Source organism: Grosmannia clavigera (genome assembly GCF_000143105.1).
Source record: "Grosmannia clavigera kw1407 unplaced genomic scaffold GCSC_144, whole genome shotgun sequence".
NCBI classification, from domain to species: Eukaryota; Fungi; Ascomycota; class Sordariomycetes; order Ophiostomatales; family Ophiostomataceae; genus Leptographium; species Leptographium clavigerum.
In genome coordinates, this window is record NW_014040797.1 from 261,251 (window position 1) to 275,853 (window position 14,603).

General features: G+C 56.5%; 5 protein-coding genes across 5 annotated transcripts; 3 read left to right on the plus strand and 2 right to left on the minus strand.

The window, feature by feature from the left end:
• Nucleotides 1–1,183: 1,183 nt before the first annotated feature.
• Nucleotides 1,184–4,097, plus strand: CMQ_3253 (uncharacterized protein; the record flags this gene model as incomplete). Its single annotated transcript, XM_014317331.1, has 2 exons — nt 1,184–1,465; nt 1,788–4,097. 2 exons carry the CDS (start codon nt 1,184–1,186, stop codon nt 4,095–4,097), a joined length of 2,592 nt encoding a protein of 863 aa, XP_014172806.1.
• A 738-nt stretch (nt 4,098–4,835) lies between these two features.
• CMQ_2810 (uncharacterized protein) lies at nt 4,836–5,135 on the plus strand (the record flags this gene model as incomplete). The annotated part of the gene is made up of 1 exon (XM_014316888.1): nt 4,836–5,135. One exon carries the CDS (start codon nt 4,836–4,838, stop codon nt 5,133–5,135), a length of 300 nt encoding a protein of 99 aa, XP_014172363.1.
• A 476-nt stretch (nt 5,136–5,611) lies between these two features.
• CMQ_2738 (ubiquitin carboxyl-terminal hydrolase) lies at nt 5,612–8,180 on the plus strand (the record flags this gene model as incomplete). Its single annotated transcript, XM_014316816.1, has 4 exons — nt 5,612–5,639; nt 5,699–5,766; nt 5,849–7,971; nt 8,033–8,180. 4 exons carry the CDS (start codon nt 5,612–5,614, stop codon nt 8,178–8,180), a joined length of 2,367 nt encoding a protein of 788 aa, XP_014172291.1.
• A 303-nt stretch (nt 8,181–8,483) lies between these two features.
• Nucleotides 8,484–9,419, minus strand: CMQ_2504 (mitotic spindle checkpoint component mad2; the record flags this gene model as incomplete). The annotated part of the gene is made up of 4 exons (XM_014316582.1): nt 8,484–9,010; nt 9,097–9,164; nt 9,248–9,273; nt 9,336–9,419. 4 exons carry the CDS (start codon nt 9,417–9,419, stop codon nt 8,484–8,486), a joined length of 705 nt encoding a protein of 234 aa, XP_014172057.1.
• Nucleotides 9,420–9,937: 518 nt separating this feature from the next.
• Nucleotides 9,938–13,717, minus strand: CMQ_2761 (glycosyl transferase; the record flags this gene model as incomplete). Its single annotated transcript, XM_014316839.1, has 7 exons — nt 9,938–10,416; nt 10,483–10,660; nt 10,734–11,861; nt 12,619–12,901; nt 12,986–13,389; nt 13,455–13,504; nt 13,639–13,717. 7 exons carry the CDS (start codon nt 13,715–13,717, stop codon nt 9,938–9,940), a joined length of 2,601 nt encoding a protein of 866 aa, XP_014172314.1.
• Nucleotides 13,718–14,603: the final 886 nt, after the last annotated feature.

Below are 14,603 nucleotides of genomic sequence, written 5' to 3' on the forward strand. Positions count from 1 at the left end.
TGTCGGCCGCGGTGACTTTGCTGGTGCGGGGGCTGCGATGCCGGTGGCTGGCGGCTGCAGGCAAATCCACGCAGAGAGGAGCCTGTACTAGAAATCCACCTTTTTTGTGCATGGCCGAGGGATGCACACGCAGCACCTTACGGACAAATAGGATCGCCACTTTGGCAAAGGAGATTCGGGATTCGATACTCCTGCTGCACGTACAATACCAAGAACGTTGGATCCAGCTCACTCTCCTGCTCTGCCGTCGCCTTCTACACAAGATATTGAAGACTCTGCTGCATTATTAGTAAGCAACTGCTTGCCAGAGCATACGACGTACGGAGTACTCCGTACGAGCACTCCGTACCCCGTACGAATGCCAACTCAGCATCAGGCCCCTATCGCCCCCGCATTAGGCATGCGTGCGAACTGCACAGTCATGACACCCCGTCGTCGACGAAACGACAACGAATGATTCTCACCGAATTGTGTTAGCGAGCACATTGTACGGTGTGGATAGGGAAGCCCCACCTTCCGGATTCGAGCCAAACAAACAACACGACGATACCTGTCATTGCGTCCTTGTATTGGCTAGTGTCTTTCCGGCAAATTGGCCCGCTAAACTGCCTCCATACTCCGTATACACCGAACGCGTTTCGTTTCCCGCGTCTGATCGACTCGTCTCTCTCAGGGCGAACCAGCCTCCACCTGGTATACTATGTATCACTTCGTACTGAGCGCTACATCAAGGCACCCGCACCCGTTCCCCACCAGCTGCTACTATTAGACACCCAATTTAACCATTTTTCCTCCCCTCGGCCCTTCTCTCGTTCTTCTTCTCCGTCATCGTCTCAACATGCACGACCGGCTTCTCTTCTGCTTCGCACGACTCGTCTCTGTCTAAACCGGTCATGAGCTGGCTGCCACGACCCATCGGCCTCGTCAGCTTGGCACCCAAATTACAGATCCACCACAAGACCACCAAACCAGCCTGAGTCGAGCCAGCTGGCCGTCCGCCTGGGGTGGCTGAGTCCTTGGGCCAGCTTCCGCCTTGGCTATCGACTGCAGTCGACCTGCACGACTGCACTGCTTCCGACCCTGTCTATTTCCCTCCTGTCTCACTCTGCTGCAGCCATTCGTTCGCCTATCCCTTTTTTCGACCCCATTATGCGCAGCTCGACCTTAGCGCGTATTCTTCTACATGTACTGCCCGCAAAAACACATTCCTGCTTCGTCCCTGGCGGTCATGCCGGCCAAGGCCAGGCCGCATGCAGTGGCGCGCCGCGGCCTTGAGGACAGGCCCGGCCATGAGGCGCCCGTCCTCTCGGCTGTCTCTGTCTCGTCTGCCGTCCTGCTCACCAACCAGCCTCCGGGCCCACTGCGCTGTTGTTGCGGGCAAATGGAATGCCTCTTGCTCAGACACAACTGCTCGGTGCTCGAAAGTGTCGAAAACGATGTCCGCATCGCGGCAAAGCTAGGACAGGTTAGTCGGTTCTGCGGGTACACCGTTGCTGCCTATTTTGGCCGGCGTTGATTTGTGCAATGTCACGACATTTCCTAAAAAAGCCTCTGCGCCGCACGGAACGGCTTTGCTGGAATGGAACAGCGGAAATTTACAGCTGGCTAGCGCTGCTGGTGCCAAGCCCAATCGGCCTGCATGTTCCTTCAGCTGCCCAAGCCCTTGTGTCTTGCTGTTCTTTGCTTTTTCGCCCTTTGGCTTTCCTCCTTTAACCGTTTCTTTTTTCCGTTTCACTTTCTGTCCCACCCTCGCTTTTCATGGCTGACCGTCGACCCTTTGCCTCCAGTCCCTTCTTGAACGCCACGAAGCGTATCTTGCCGATGCTGAGCGCGACCGTGCCGAGCTCCTCAAGCGCATCGACCAGCTCGAGATGGACAAGAAGGAGCTCGAGGCCGAAAATGCGCGCAAGATCGAGGAAAACCGCGCTCTGCTCGACCAGCTGGAGGCACTCAACTCCAACGTCACCGACTCGGACACTCGGCTCAAGCTGCTCGAAGCCACCCTGCAGTCCTCGCAGCAGATCATCCGCCGGCTTGAAGGTGCTGCAGGACGAGCTGATGACATGGAAAGACACCTCGCCGCCCTCGAGGCCGAGCAGGCCCTCCTGCAGAGCACCCTGGTAGCCTCCGAGTCCGAAGCCCGATCGGCTATCCAGCGATGGAAGAGGGCCGAGCGCGGCATCGCCGACCTGCAAGACCAGCTGGAGCGGATGGAAAGGGAGACCAAGCAGGAGAAGGAGCGCCATATGGAAGTCATGGGCCGCGTCGAGCGGCAGCGAGCCGTGGAGAAGGAACTCAGCACGGCAGCCGGACGACTGAAGGGTGCAGCGGCTGCCAAATCGCTGCAGGACAACAACAAGGCTGGTGGAAGCGGCGTGGTGTCCCATTTTGTCCGCGACCTGCTTCAGGACAATGCGAGCATGCAGCTGGGCATGGCCGAGCTGCGCGAGATGCTCATCAACTCCAACGACGAGATTCAGCAGCTGCGTGATCAGCTGATGTACCACCAGCCTCTCACAGACGACAACCCTGGAGCCGCTTCGACCCTGCGAGCGGAGCTGGAGGACATGACGCCCGACAGTCCGGAAACCCCAGAGAGGATCGCGAGCCCACGAACCCCTCGGCCGACTCGCCACGTCTCGGCTCTGTCACAGGAACTGCACATCCACCACCACCACCATGTCAGCAAGAAGAGGGCCGAACCACTGCGACCCAAGAAGAAACGCTTGGGCCTGTCGCCCCATGTGTTCACGCCACCCGCCCCGATTGCAACCACCCAGCTGTCGCGGACGGTGGGCCTCAACCACGAATCGGCCTCCACGAGCAGCCCGTCTCGCAGCTCGTCTCGTCACATGAGCAGGGATTCTGTATCCACCACCTTTTCGGGCCCATCCAACAGGTGGTCCGGATTCTCTGACCGGCCGTCCGACTTCTCTCCGTCGTCGGTTCCGAGCTCACCGCGGACGTACCGACGCAGCTCTATTTTCGACCGCGTCGCCATTCCTGATATATCTCTCCCGACTTCGCCGGCGACGAGTGCTGACCCGATGTCTCCATCCTGGCGGCCGAAGGGCTGCCGAATCGCGACACTGGACGACTCCCTGGCCTACGGATCCTCCCCGCCCACTCGGATGTCGGGGCACGGCTTGGCTGTCATTGAAGATGATGAGGATGACTCCTCCGAAGACGTTTCCGATTTCACGTCGAACGCGTCTATCCGTTCCCAGGCGACCACACCGATGCGGATGCCAGATGCTTCGCTCCTTGACATCATCATCCCCGAGGAAGGTTGCGACATGCACAACGAGACGGATCTGTTACCTCCTATCAAGCTACAGAATGGGCGTCGGACGCGGCATCGGACCCTGTCCCAGGAGTCCATCGTCTCGCTGAAAGGCGGCCTGGACATTCACACGCTCAAGACGCGCCCTAGCCAGCTCACGTTGCGACCGCTGGGGACATACGGAAGCTCGTTGGCCAACACAGGTATCAGCTCCGTCACCGCACGGCCCATCATCTCGAAAGGCCGTCCTAGCACATCGAGGAGCAACACGATGCTTCTTGACAGTCTCTACAGCGGTCTGCCGACTCCCAGGTCAAGGGTGGCATCGAGCTCGCTTGCCCCTGGCACGACTAACGGCGCGGCAACATTGACGGGAGCTCGGAGACTCAGCAAGCTTGTTGGGTGGAGGCCGTGGAACGGCGGTGGTGTCGCATCCTCCGCATCCAACTCGTCATCTACGGCGGCATCAGCGGCGACTGCGGAGCCTACGGGCGCCACCGTATCTGTGGCAGCATCAGAGACAGGCAGCCAGAGCGAGATCAGCACCAGTGGCCACAGTGAAGCGGAAACTGCCGTCAGCAACGGTGACAGCAACAGCAGCAAGAAGAAACTAGACAGCAAGGCAAAAAGCAGTCATACCTCACTCGGCAAGTCGCTACAGGACATGCTGCGTGCCCCAGGCATCAACCAGCCAGGTCCAGTTCCTGGCTTCTTTGAGTACTGGACAACCCACCAAGCACGAGGGGTTCCCAGCAACGTACACCCAGATGATGTCGATCACGAGGCCTTGCGGGACGGCCTAGAAAACCAGTGATGCCTCACCTCAGCCTCTGCCCCACAGCGGTGACGAAGAACAACAGGCACCGGCTTACACACCCACACCAACTAGATTCAGGCACAGCGCCACCGTATCTCACCACGTCTACACCATGTTTCCTTTGTCATTAATAGCTCTCCGACCAAAGCTGTCAGGACCATTGCGTTGGATATACCCCTTGAATATTGCACCTTGAATATTGCACCGCAGAGGAGTTTGGTGTCTATTTCCTACCAATTTTATTTTATTTACAGATCTACAGTCGGGTTTACAGCCAGTCCACATGTTATTGGAAGGGGCTCAGGATATCTTTAGAATGTCCCAGGTATTTTCACGTTAGAAATACCATGGAATGCATTAAACGCTCACCTACTCCCGTTTTCAGAAGGCAAATGAGAAACAGTGGCACAGATGAAAACAGCAATTCGGTGAGACGGCGATGCCGAAGCTTCAAATGAATTATACGCTGCCGTTCTAGCTGGCAGAAAGCTGATGCAAATATGATCCGTCAACTTGCCAGAGGCCGTTACGGCACACCAAAGGCGGCTGAGGTGGAAGGAAAAGCGAAGAGTGACATATCACGGCAGGAGAAGCAAGCAAAATCACAGCTTTCACGGACGGCAAGGGCAGCTCTGCGTATAAAGGCTACTCTCCCTGCAGTTGAGACATCTGCTACTTCTAAACTATCTGCCATCTCTTCCACTACTTATCCATCTAGCCAAGTCTAATCTAACCATGGTGGCCATTACAAGCATGGTCATGCTCGCGGCGAACAACACGGAGCCGGCGACCTTTATGACCGACTCTCTCGACACGCCCGGCAGTGACGATGGCCATGCCCGTGTGGTTGTGCTGTCCATCATCAGCGCTTTTATCTGCCTTGCCATGATCCTTATCGTCTGCATATACGGACGGCGCGCCTTTGGCATCGGCATCCCAAGCCGCGATCAAGTGCAGTCTGTCTTTCGGAGCCGGTGCCGTAGGGAGCGACGCCGGCCACAAATCCGCCACCATCGCTCGTTCGGCCACCAATAGTGCACGATTCACCAGGTGAACACCAAGTACGGAAACTGTGGGCGAGGGGAAGAAACTTGGCAGATGTTGGTTTACAGGAGCTTGAGGGTCGGCAAAGCATAGATATAGAAATCGCTGGGCTGCACCGCTGGACGGGTAGCACACGAGATAGCATCACGATCTATAGTTGGACGAAGCATATTGGATACCAAACACCGAGAAAATGCTGCCGTTGCTGAAGAAAGTTAGATGCAGGTGGCGACAGCTGCCAAAACCATGATGACGTTTACGGCTGGCGTGTGGGGTATGGATTCCAGGCAGCTGCAACATTGCCGTTTTCAGCAGCTGCAGCCTAGCCCCTCCAAAGCTCTGCTTTTTGCCGGGGAAAGAGCGATTGGGGGCACTTTTTGCTTCTCTCCACACGCTTCCTGCTTTCCGTTTCGCATTCCCCCTCGCCTCTGTTGCTTTTCGATCTCGGCCAAAACAGCATCGCGACAATGTCCTGCCCACACATCGCCTCTACCAGTTCGTCCGGCACGATCCCCTCTGCACGAGCGAGATGCTAACCGGCGGGCTTGCCATAGGTCTCCGTCCCCCCACCCCAGCCCAGTCTGTGTACCGCGAAGACTGCACGCAATGCTTTGACTCGATCGTACGGCAGCCCGTCGTTTCTTCTCTAATCTGTCTCTGTATGGCTGGCGGGGGAAGCTGGTCTTGCTGACTCTCGGGAGTAGGACGACCCCGCGGGCCTCGACGTCTGTCTGCAATGCTTCAACGGCGGCTGCGCCGGCGACCGGCACCACGCGAAGCTGCACAACCTCGTCTGGAGCCACCCTCTCGCTCTCAATATCCGGCGGACGCGCAAACAGATCGTCCGCGATGAGCCCCCGCCCAAGATGTCCAAGCTGGCCATCGCGGCCGAGACTGAGGCCGACCGCTACGACACCGCCGTCACCGTCAAGTGTCTCGACTGCGACAAGGAGCTCGACCGGACCGACGCCAAGCTTGCCCCCATCGTCGACGGCATTCTCTCGGCCAGCACGTTCTCGCGTAAGGAGGAGGTTAAGGCCTGGGAGCAGGAGCTGACGACGTGCGAGCACATCCTCACGCTGCAGCAGACCGAAGCGCGCAAGATCGCCTCGCAGGACCTCGGTCACTGTTCCCAGTGCGAGCTCAACGGGAACCTTTGGCTGTGCTTGCAGTGCGGAAACCTCGGCTGCGGCCGTGCGCAGTTTGGTGGCGTCGGTGGCAACTCGCACGGCCTGGCACACGCGACCGGCTCTGCCCATGGCGTGGCCGTCAAGCTGGGCTCCATCACACCCGAGGGTAGTGCCGACGTGTATTGCTACGCCTGCGACGAGGAGCGCGTCGACGAGAACCTGGGCGAACACCTTGCCCACTGGGGCATCATCCTGGCCGATCGCCAGAAGACGGAGAAAAGCCTGACGGAACTGCAGATCGAGCAGAACATGCGGTGGGAGTTCTCCATGACGTCTGAAGACGGCAAGGAGCTGAAGCCGCTCTTTGGTCCCGGCCTGACTGGCCTCAAGAATTTGGGCAACAGCTGCTACCTCGCCAGCATCCTCCAGTGCCTCTTTGATCTACCCTCGTTCCAGAAACGGTATGGCGCATTTGGGGATGACCTGTCCAACATTGCCGATCCGGCCCAGGACCTGGAGACACAGCTGCGGAAGACGGGCGATGGCCTGCTGTCTGGACGGTACGCGAAACCCGACTCAGATGTGACCGCGTCCGAGAACACACCGGAACTCTCGTACCAAAAAGGACTGGCTCCGGCTATGCTCAAGCACCTGATAGGCCGTGGACACGAGGAATTCTCGACCATGCGGCAACAAGATGCATTCGAGCTGCTGCAACACCTGCTCAAGCTTATCACACGCTCCAAGCATCCATCGGCTGTGGAGGACCCCACGCTGTCCTTCCGCTTCACTCTCGAGCAAAGACTGCAATGCCTCAGCTGCAAGAAGGTGCGGTATACGACAAATGAGCAGGACAACATCTTTATTGATATTCCCCTGGAGAAGCAGGCGGCCACAGATGCCGATGGTGGAGATGCTTTGGCTGAGGCCTACAAGCCTGTGACGCTGAAAGAGTGCATAGACAGGTTCACTGGCGAAGAGGTCGTGGAGCTGACATGTTCAGCGTGTGGAAGCAAGGATGGATATACCAAGCGTTCGCTGTTCAAGACGCTGCCAGAAGTTTTTGTCGTCAACGCACGAAAGATGGCCCTCATCAACTGGGTGCCAGTGAAGGTCGACGTGCCGGTCATTGTCGACGACGCGCCGTTTTTGCTGGACGAGTATCTTTCCAAGGGACGGCAGCCGGAAGAGGAGTCCCTGCCAGAAGATGCAGCGGCTTCATCTGGCGGTGGGGCGCCATCCTTTGTTGCGAATGAAGAGGCCGTGGCCCAGCTCGAAGCGATGGGTTTCCCGCGTGTGCGTTGCAACAAGGCGCTCCACGCAACTGGAAACAGCGACGCGAATGCTGCCATGGAGTGGCTCTTTTCGCACATGGACGACGCCGACATTGACGAGCCGCTCGTTCTGACCAGTGCGGGTTCCTCGGCTGCGACAGCCGACCCAGAGAAGATGGAGATGCTGATGTCGATGGGATTTGCCGAAGCTCAGGCAAAGAGGGCGTTGCGCGAAACAAGCGGCGATGTGGAGAGGGCGATTGAATGGGTGTTCAGCCATCCGGATGCAACTGCAGACGACGAGGCCGAAACCGAAGTGCCAGCTGAAAGTGGCGAGAAGGCCGTGGCTGGATCCAGTGAGACGCCCGCAAAGTACCAGCTGCAGAGCATCGTGTGCCACAAAGGAACAAGTATTCACGCTGGGTGAGTTGCCATCATGCATTATATGGAAGCATGGATGATCCTTTACTCATTCAATTTCTAGGCACTACGTCGCGTTTATCCGCAAGAAGCTGTCACAAAGCGAGGACAAGGTGTCCTGGGTGCTATTCAACGACGAGAAGGTGGTGGAAGTTGTGGATGTTGAAGAGATGAAGAAGTTCGCCTACATATACTTTTTCAAGCGCGTGTAGGCGCTGGCATTACAGGGAGTATGATGGTATGGCTGGTATGGAGAGTTACGAACAGCCGTGGAATAGAGCAGCGAGAGGGGTACTGATGGGAGCTCTCACCCCCCCGAAGGACTTGCATTTGGCACACATTTGGCACAGGCAGCTCGCGGCTAAGGGAGGCAGTAAATATCATTAGTGTATCAATCATTCAAAGAACAAGAAAACGCCATTACGATGCCAGTGTTTACATCCGTAAGAAACACGTGACGTCATAGGAACGAAGCCTAGATAAGTAGTCGTACACAGCCACAGCCACAGCCACACTCAGTCGGTCAAGCGATAGCTCACGAGCGTGTCGACACGGTGGCTGGATGTGCTGAAGCCGCGCAGCTGGACACGTTCGCCGTTCTCGATCTCCTTGGCGTCGCTGTCGCCCCACTCGACAGGGACGTCGCTGTCGGCGTCGGCGTAGACGAGGACGTTGAAGGTGCAGTCGCCAGCCAGCTGTGGCAGGAAGGTGACGGAGGCGGTGATCTGGCGGAAAATGGCGGCGATCTCGGCCTGAATCTCGGCCTCGGTCTTTTCCTTCTCGGGGGCCTGCTTCTGTCCGTTCTCCTTGTCGGTCTCGGTGGCGGTGGCAGCAGCAGCAGTAGCAGCAGAAGAAGACTTGGACTTTTTGGTCTTGGCGCCGGCCATGATCTGGACGTCAAACTGCCAGCGCTCGACGTGTTCGCCCGTGTCCTTGTCGGTGATGACGAGGACGAGCTTGCTGATCTTGCCGCCGGCCATCCAGCGGTCGAGCTGGCCCATGATCTTCTTGATGTAGGCGCGGACCTGGTCGTCTGCGGAGACTGCAGCACCGCTCTGGTCAGCTTGGCGGCTCGACAGCCTGACGGCGGCCCCGATAGCAGACACAGATCCACTCTCCTCCACTCACCCAGCATGTTCAGGCCATATTTCTTGACTGCGGTAAAGTCTTCGGCAGGGTAGACGCCGCGCTGGAACCTGGAACCGGTCTGTCAGTCCTCGTGCTCCCTCACGGCCGGACAGGGAAGAGGAATGGACGGAAAAACGATGCGTCGGCATACAGGATCGTGTGGATGGAGTATTGGAACTGCAGCAAAGGCACAATCAGCCAACAGTGTCACCAGGTTCGTCAAACAAGAATGCACGTACAAATTCAGACACTAGCTTTGCACTACCCTTGAGCGACAGCTTGTGCACCTTGGACTTGTCTTTTTCCTTCTCTGCGGGCGCCATGGCTGTGGGATGGGTCAATGTCGTGTTGGGAGTGGGAGATATGGCCAGTCTAGACCTGTCGTCGTTTTCAGATGCTTCTGGATTTTGTTTACTTTGGTTGCTGGGCTTCCTGGCGGGGTTAGTGGGTCCGATACATGCATATTGTGTTACGGTATATGCATATATCCAGACAAACCAGTAGCTTAGATATCGGCCAATAGAAGCTGATGAGCGAGCAGGCCTAAGCTAGGAGTACTCCGTACAGTTTCATACGGCGGCTTGTACGCGAACGAATGGAAGAGTAATGCAATTTCCGAGCTTACGAGTATAGACGCGAAGACTTGTACACGGCATTTGATTTTGTGGTTCTGCCAAGACATGTCAATTGGTTGGACATGTCTCCGCAATCGCCTAGCGATCAAGGTGTTTCATTCCACAAGCAAATTATGATATTGCTAAAGATTAAATGTCTACTCCGTACCGTGGCTCTATCTAAATTATATAGTTGACATACTGGCTCCGTACTCTGTACAGCAGAACTACCAGTTGCAGAACAGAAAGCGGTGCGCTAAATACGTGTTGTAGACGTTGAGCACGATGAGAGGGATCGGATTGTACCACTTGAAACCAGTGGCCAGCCGCCACGACACGACCCCAACCATACCACCAAAGGTCAGGAGTGTCCAGATCCAGCAGAGAATGCGCATGTTGCGGTATTTGTGGCTCTTGTGCGCCTTGGCATCGCCGGACGCAGCCCACAGCAGTTCGATACCAAACAGACGGTCCTTGATTGCTGTCAGGTAGCAGGCATATGATTGGATCAACATGATGTGTTGCACGTTCAGGCCATAGCTGGCCTTGGCCCATATCCGGAACACGAATAATCCATACAAGATGGATGGGATGGCAAAGGCCAGGTTGTAGAACCTGAACCAGGATTCGCGGAAGGCTAAGACGAAGATGCCGGGGATTGGAGACGTAAAGATGCTTAATGATATAGCAGAGTAATAGAAGAAGCCTGTTATAAGTACGGGGACAGAGTTAGTCGGGTTCTGTACAGCAAGTCTAGATAGTTGTAACTTACCGCACATATAGCAGATCTTCTGCATTAGCGTTAGATTAGACGTCCAAAAGTGCTTGTTTGTTAACAGCGTTGTAGACCCGCGAGCCCAGCGCATCTGCTGCGAGAAGAACGAGCGCGGCGTAGGGGGACAGACGCCTGTAGCCAGACAAAGGGGGATGTATTTAACCCTCCAGCCTCGCTGCAAGAGTGAGAACGGCAGTTAGTATAGGATTACGTAACGCGGCTATAATTCAACAAAAGCAAATGCTCACATCAACACAGCCAAAGCCGGTATGCACATCCTCGGAGAAGCCAATGTCGGCGGTGCCACCGACCTCTTCTAGGGCAGCTCGGCGGTACATGGCATTGCTGCCGACGCAGATAGAGGCACCCCAGCGGTTGCGATTAACCTGGACGACACGGTAAAAGAGCTCCTGGGTAGCGCCGGCACCCTGCTCGACCCAGGTCTGTTCAGGCACGACGCGGAAGAACTGGGGAGACTGGACGATAGCGACGGTGTGGTCGGCGAGGTGCTCGACGGCGAGCTCGCGAATAAGATCGGGGCGGGGGCAGAAGTCAGCGTCAAAGATGACAAAGTAGTCGCCCTCGGTGCGGGAAAAGGCCCAGCGGAGATTGCCGGCCTTGCGAAGACGCGGGCGGTCGTCGCGGACAATATACTCGAAGCCGAAGCGGGCGGCAAGGTCCTGGACGTCCTGCTGGGCACCGTCATCGAGCACGTGGATGCGCAGCTTGTCGACAGGCCAGTCGAGGCGGACGACGTAAGCCCACGTGTTGGCCAGGATCCCGACCGGCTCCATACAGACGGGCAGGTAGATGTCGACCGTAGGCGCGGTCTCGTCGGTGATAGGGTGGGCGACAGCTAGGTCGAGGTGGCGTTGGTAGTCCCAGTCCTTGCCGACGATGCCGACCAGGTAGGAGATGAGCAGATAAATGTTAACAAAGGCCACAAAGGGGGCGTACCACACGAAGATGACGTCGCAGAGGGCAAACAGCCACATGCCGGTGGCTAGCGAGAAAAAGGAGAAGATGCCAAAGATGTACAGTGGAAGTCGGTTCGTGTGCACATAGCTCAGCTTCTCCGCATCGGTCGGACAGGTCGGCAGCACCAGGGCAGCCTCGACCCGCGGGCAGTACGTCTCGCGCGTCCACGCGGCAGCGCTGTACAGATAGCCGCGCTTGGGGCTGGCATTGCCAGTGCTGTCGCCGGTGTCGCCGGTGTCTGCCGCCTTCTCGGCGTCTCTGCCCGTGGCTGTGCCTTCTGGCCCGGCTGCCGGGATGCCTGGCAGCGACGAGGCAGATGCTACATCGTCGTCAAACGGGTCCACAGCCTTCTCGTTGTTCACAGTCTCGTCGGAACGCAGAGTACCGGGAATGAGCGTCTGCCAACATGTTAGGCAAGGGACAAGAGAGAGAGCAAAGGGGAGGCGTAACATACAATCTCTAGGCCAGCTTGGTGACTCACAGGTGGAAGAGGCGTGCCGGCGAGAACGGGAGAAGTACACATGGCCCTTGTGTTGAGCGTTATGAAAATGGAAAATCAAAGAAACCCTTTCTCCGTCTGTTGTTTTTGTAACGAGAGAGGAGGTAGAAAGAAAGATGACATGACTAGAGATGGTGGCGTAGTGACCGTGACGATATGCCTCTTTATAGGCTCGCATCATGACGGGAAAGGACAGGAAAAAGACCGGCCAAACAACAGAGGTCTGGGCCTCGTCGGGGTGGCTGGGCCGGTTGCCCGTCACTAGACGGCGAGGTTCATGTCTATCGTATTCGTGAAGTCTAGACTATCATCGCTGCAAGAGCCCAGATCCAGGGTGAGTGCGGAATGGACTCACGATCGCAAGACGGACGATATGGATGCAGTGTTTGTGAGTTTTGGTCTAGACCTCGGATTGGCTGTATAACGTCCTAGTCGAATTTTGGACTGAGAACAAAACATCCCTTTCTTACAGCTAGCGCAATTCCATACGACTTGTCTGACTTGTCTTTGTCTAAGTGTTGTCTAGTTCTTCAACTACTCAACAAGTGCGCCACTACAGTGCACGACGCTGCGGTTACCCACGCGCGCAAGTGTCTGGCCTTATTCTTATTCGTCCATGAATGACAAGTGGTTGGCAGGGGAGAGACGTCCAGCACCGGAGCGGCGCCATGCTCCAGATCCATGGCGAAGCCCGAGGCGGAAAAGGTCACATTCCCCTGCGAAGAATATGCCTCGGAGCCAAACTGCACTAGGCCGAGGGTGAGATTGGACGAGATGAACTGGTTGCGCCACAAATACTGCAGCAGCGGCGAGATGTCTTGGTCAAAGCTGGTCTCGTTTTTCTCGGGCACCCAAGTGTAAACGCTGAGGCCACGTTGGTTGACACCGGAGTATAGGATACTGGTAGACGTGAGCCAGAGACTTAGGGGAACGGGCAGACTAGAAGAGGAATGAAAGGTCTGACGGCGTGGGGGGAGAGGAATGTGAAAGGAGATTCCGACCTAAAAAAGGGCAAAATCTTACTAGTCAACAGAACCCATTTTCTGGGTATAGCAGGTTCGATTTGTCGCGTATCCAAGGGCTTTGGCACCACCAACACTGGCCAGCCAGATCATGATCTCAACGGATGCGGTGGTGGCATCATTAGCCTTGGATGCATTGGGATGGAGGAACATGTCAAAGGCGACATTGGCTTTTGTGGCTTGAGTGGCGAGCCCTGAGGTGTCTAGGTGATGGCCGACGGAACTGGTGGCTGACGATCCTGGGGCCATGCCCCACTGAGTGGCGAGCTGCAGCGCAGAAATGTTGGAAAGGACAGCCGGTAGCTCGTTTCCGATGAAGGAGACGTAGGGGAACGAGTGCACGGAACTGGTGACGTTTTTCGGCCAGCTCCACCGCGCATCGAACGACGGGGGAGAGTTTGTGATCTAGTCTTGGAATTAGCCTGGGACGGTAGGTAGCCTTGATAAGGTTCTGAAAGGAGCATTTTTACCGACATGCACTGGAAACCGCCAGCCTCGGCGTTCCAAGCGTTTGCGCTGTCTGGGGCTGTTAGGAGGAAGATAAGAAAGAAAAGGGGGGGTAAGAGAGGAGGGGGAAATAGATAGTCCGACGATCTGAAGAGAAGCACGCACAGGATAAGTTGCTTGACGGGGGAGAGTAACCGTTAGTGCCACATATTGTGGCATCGTAGGCGGAAGTCATGGCAGCAAAGAGAGCCCAGCAGAGAGCGAGGAAAGCAACAGGATGCGCCATGGCTGCGGGTGGAAAGCTGAGGGCGCGGAAGAAGGAACAGGCCAGCCAGATGGCGAAGATGGTGAGACAGAGGAGTAAGAATGACCAGAGGAGAAGCGTAGACGACAGGTGCAGATGCAGACGAAAGCCTAGACCACCAAAGGACAGATGAGAGGCGAGAGTATCTCGGGTGAAGAGGAAGACGGGAAAGATCAGGCAGATGGAGGTCTATGAATCGAACGACGGCCAAGGGGCAATAATCGTGGCTTCAGGAATCCTGAACTGTCTCAAGGAGAGATAAGCGAGAATCGAACACGTCTCGTAGGAAAGATGAATGCATCGTAGGCAATGGGTTGGAAGCAGCCATTCTCCAGAGCGCAGACGAGTTGGAGGGCTGGTCAGGCTGCCGGTCTGGATCCGGCAAGACAGAATGCGCTGCCGCGTGCATCTGGGAGCATGTGGATGTCTTGGGCCGAAGGCAGGGCCAGACAAAGCGATTGTCCATCGAAATACGCAATTGTCTCACGCAAGAACAAGGAATGCGCGCTAACAAGTCTGGGGACGATGAGCCGACTGACACCTTCCGGCAGTGGGGCTTGGCAAGTGGACAAATGGAACACAGATGGCCCAAAGGGGAAGGCACAGCGTGACAGGCGGCGTCTCGCGTGGGTTCCTCTCTGGTAAGCCTAGCCCCAAGGTCAGTTTCTCTCGTGCAGACAAGAACGAATTGCCTCTGTCGACGATAAGACAGCAGCGCTGCGGATGGGTCTAGACACGGACCAGACGGCCGGCCGGACTGGCTGGCAATCCGACTCGAGGGCAAAGATGGGCCTTTTTCGGCCAGTCTAGTTTGGGAACGACTGCGATGGCCTCACAGAGAGTGACTGCGCGGAAGAGAGCCGCCATT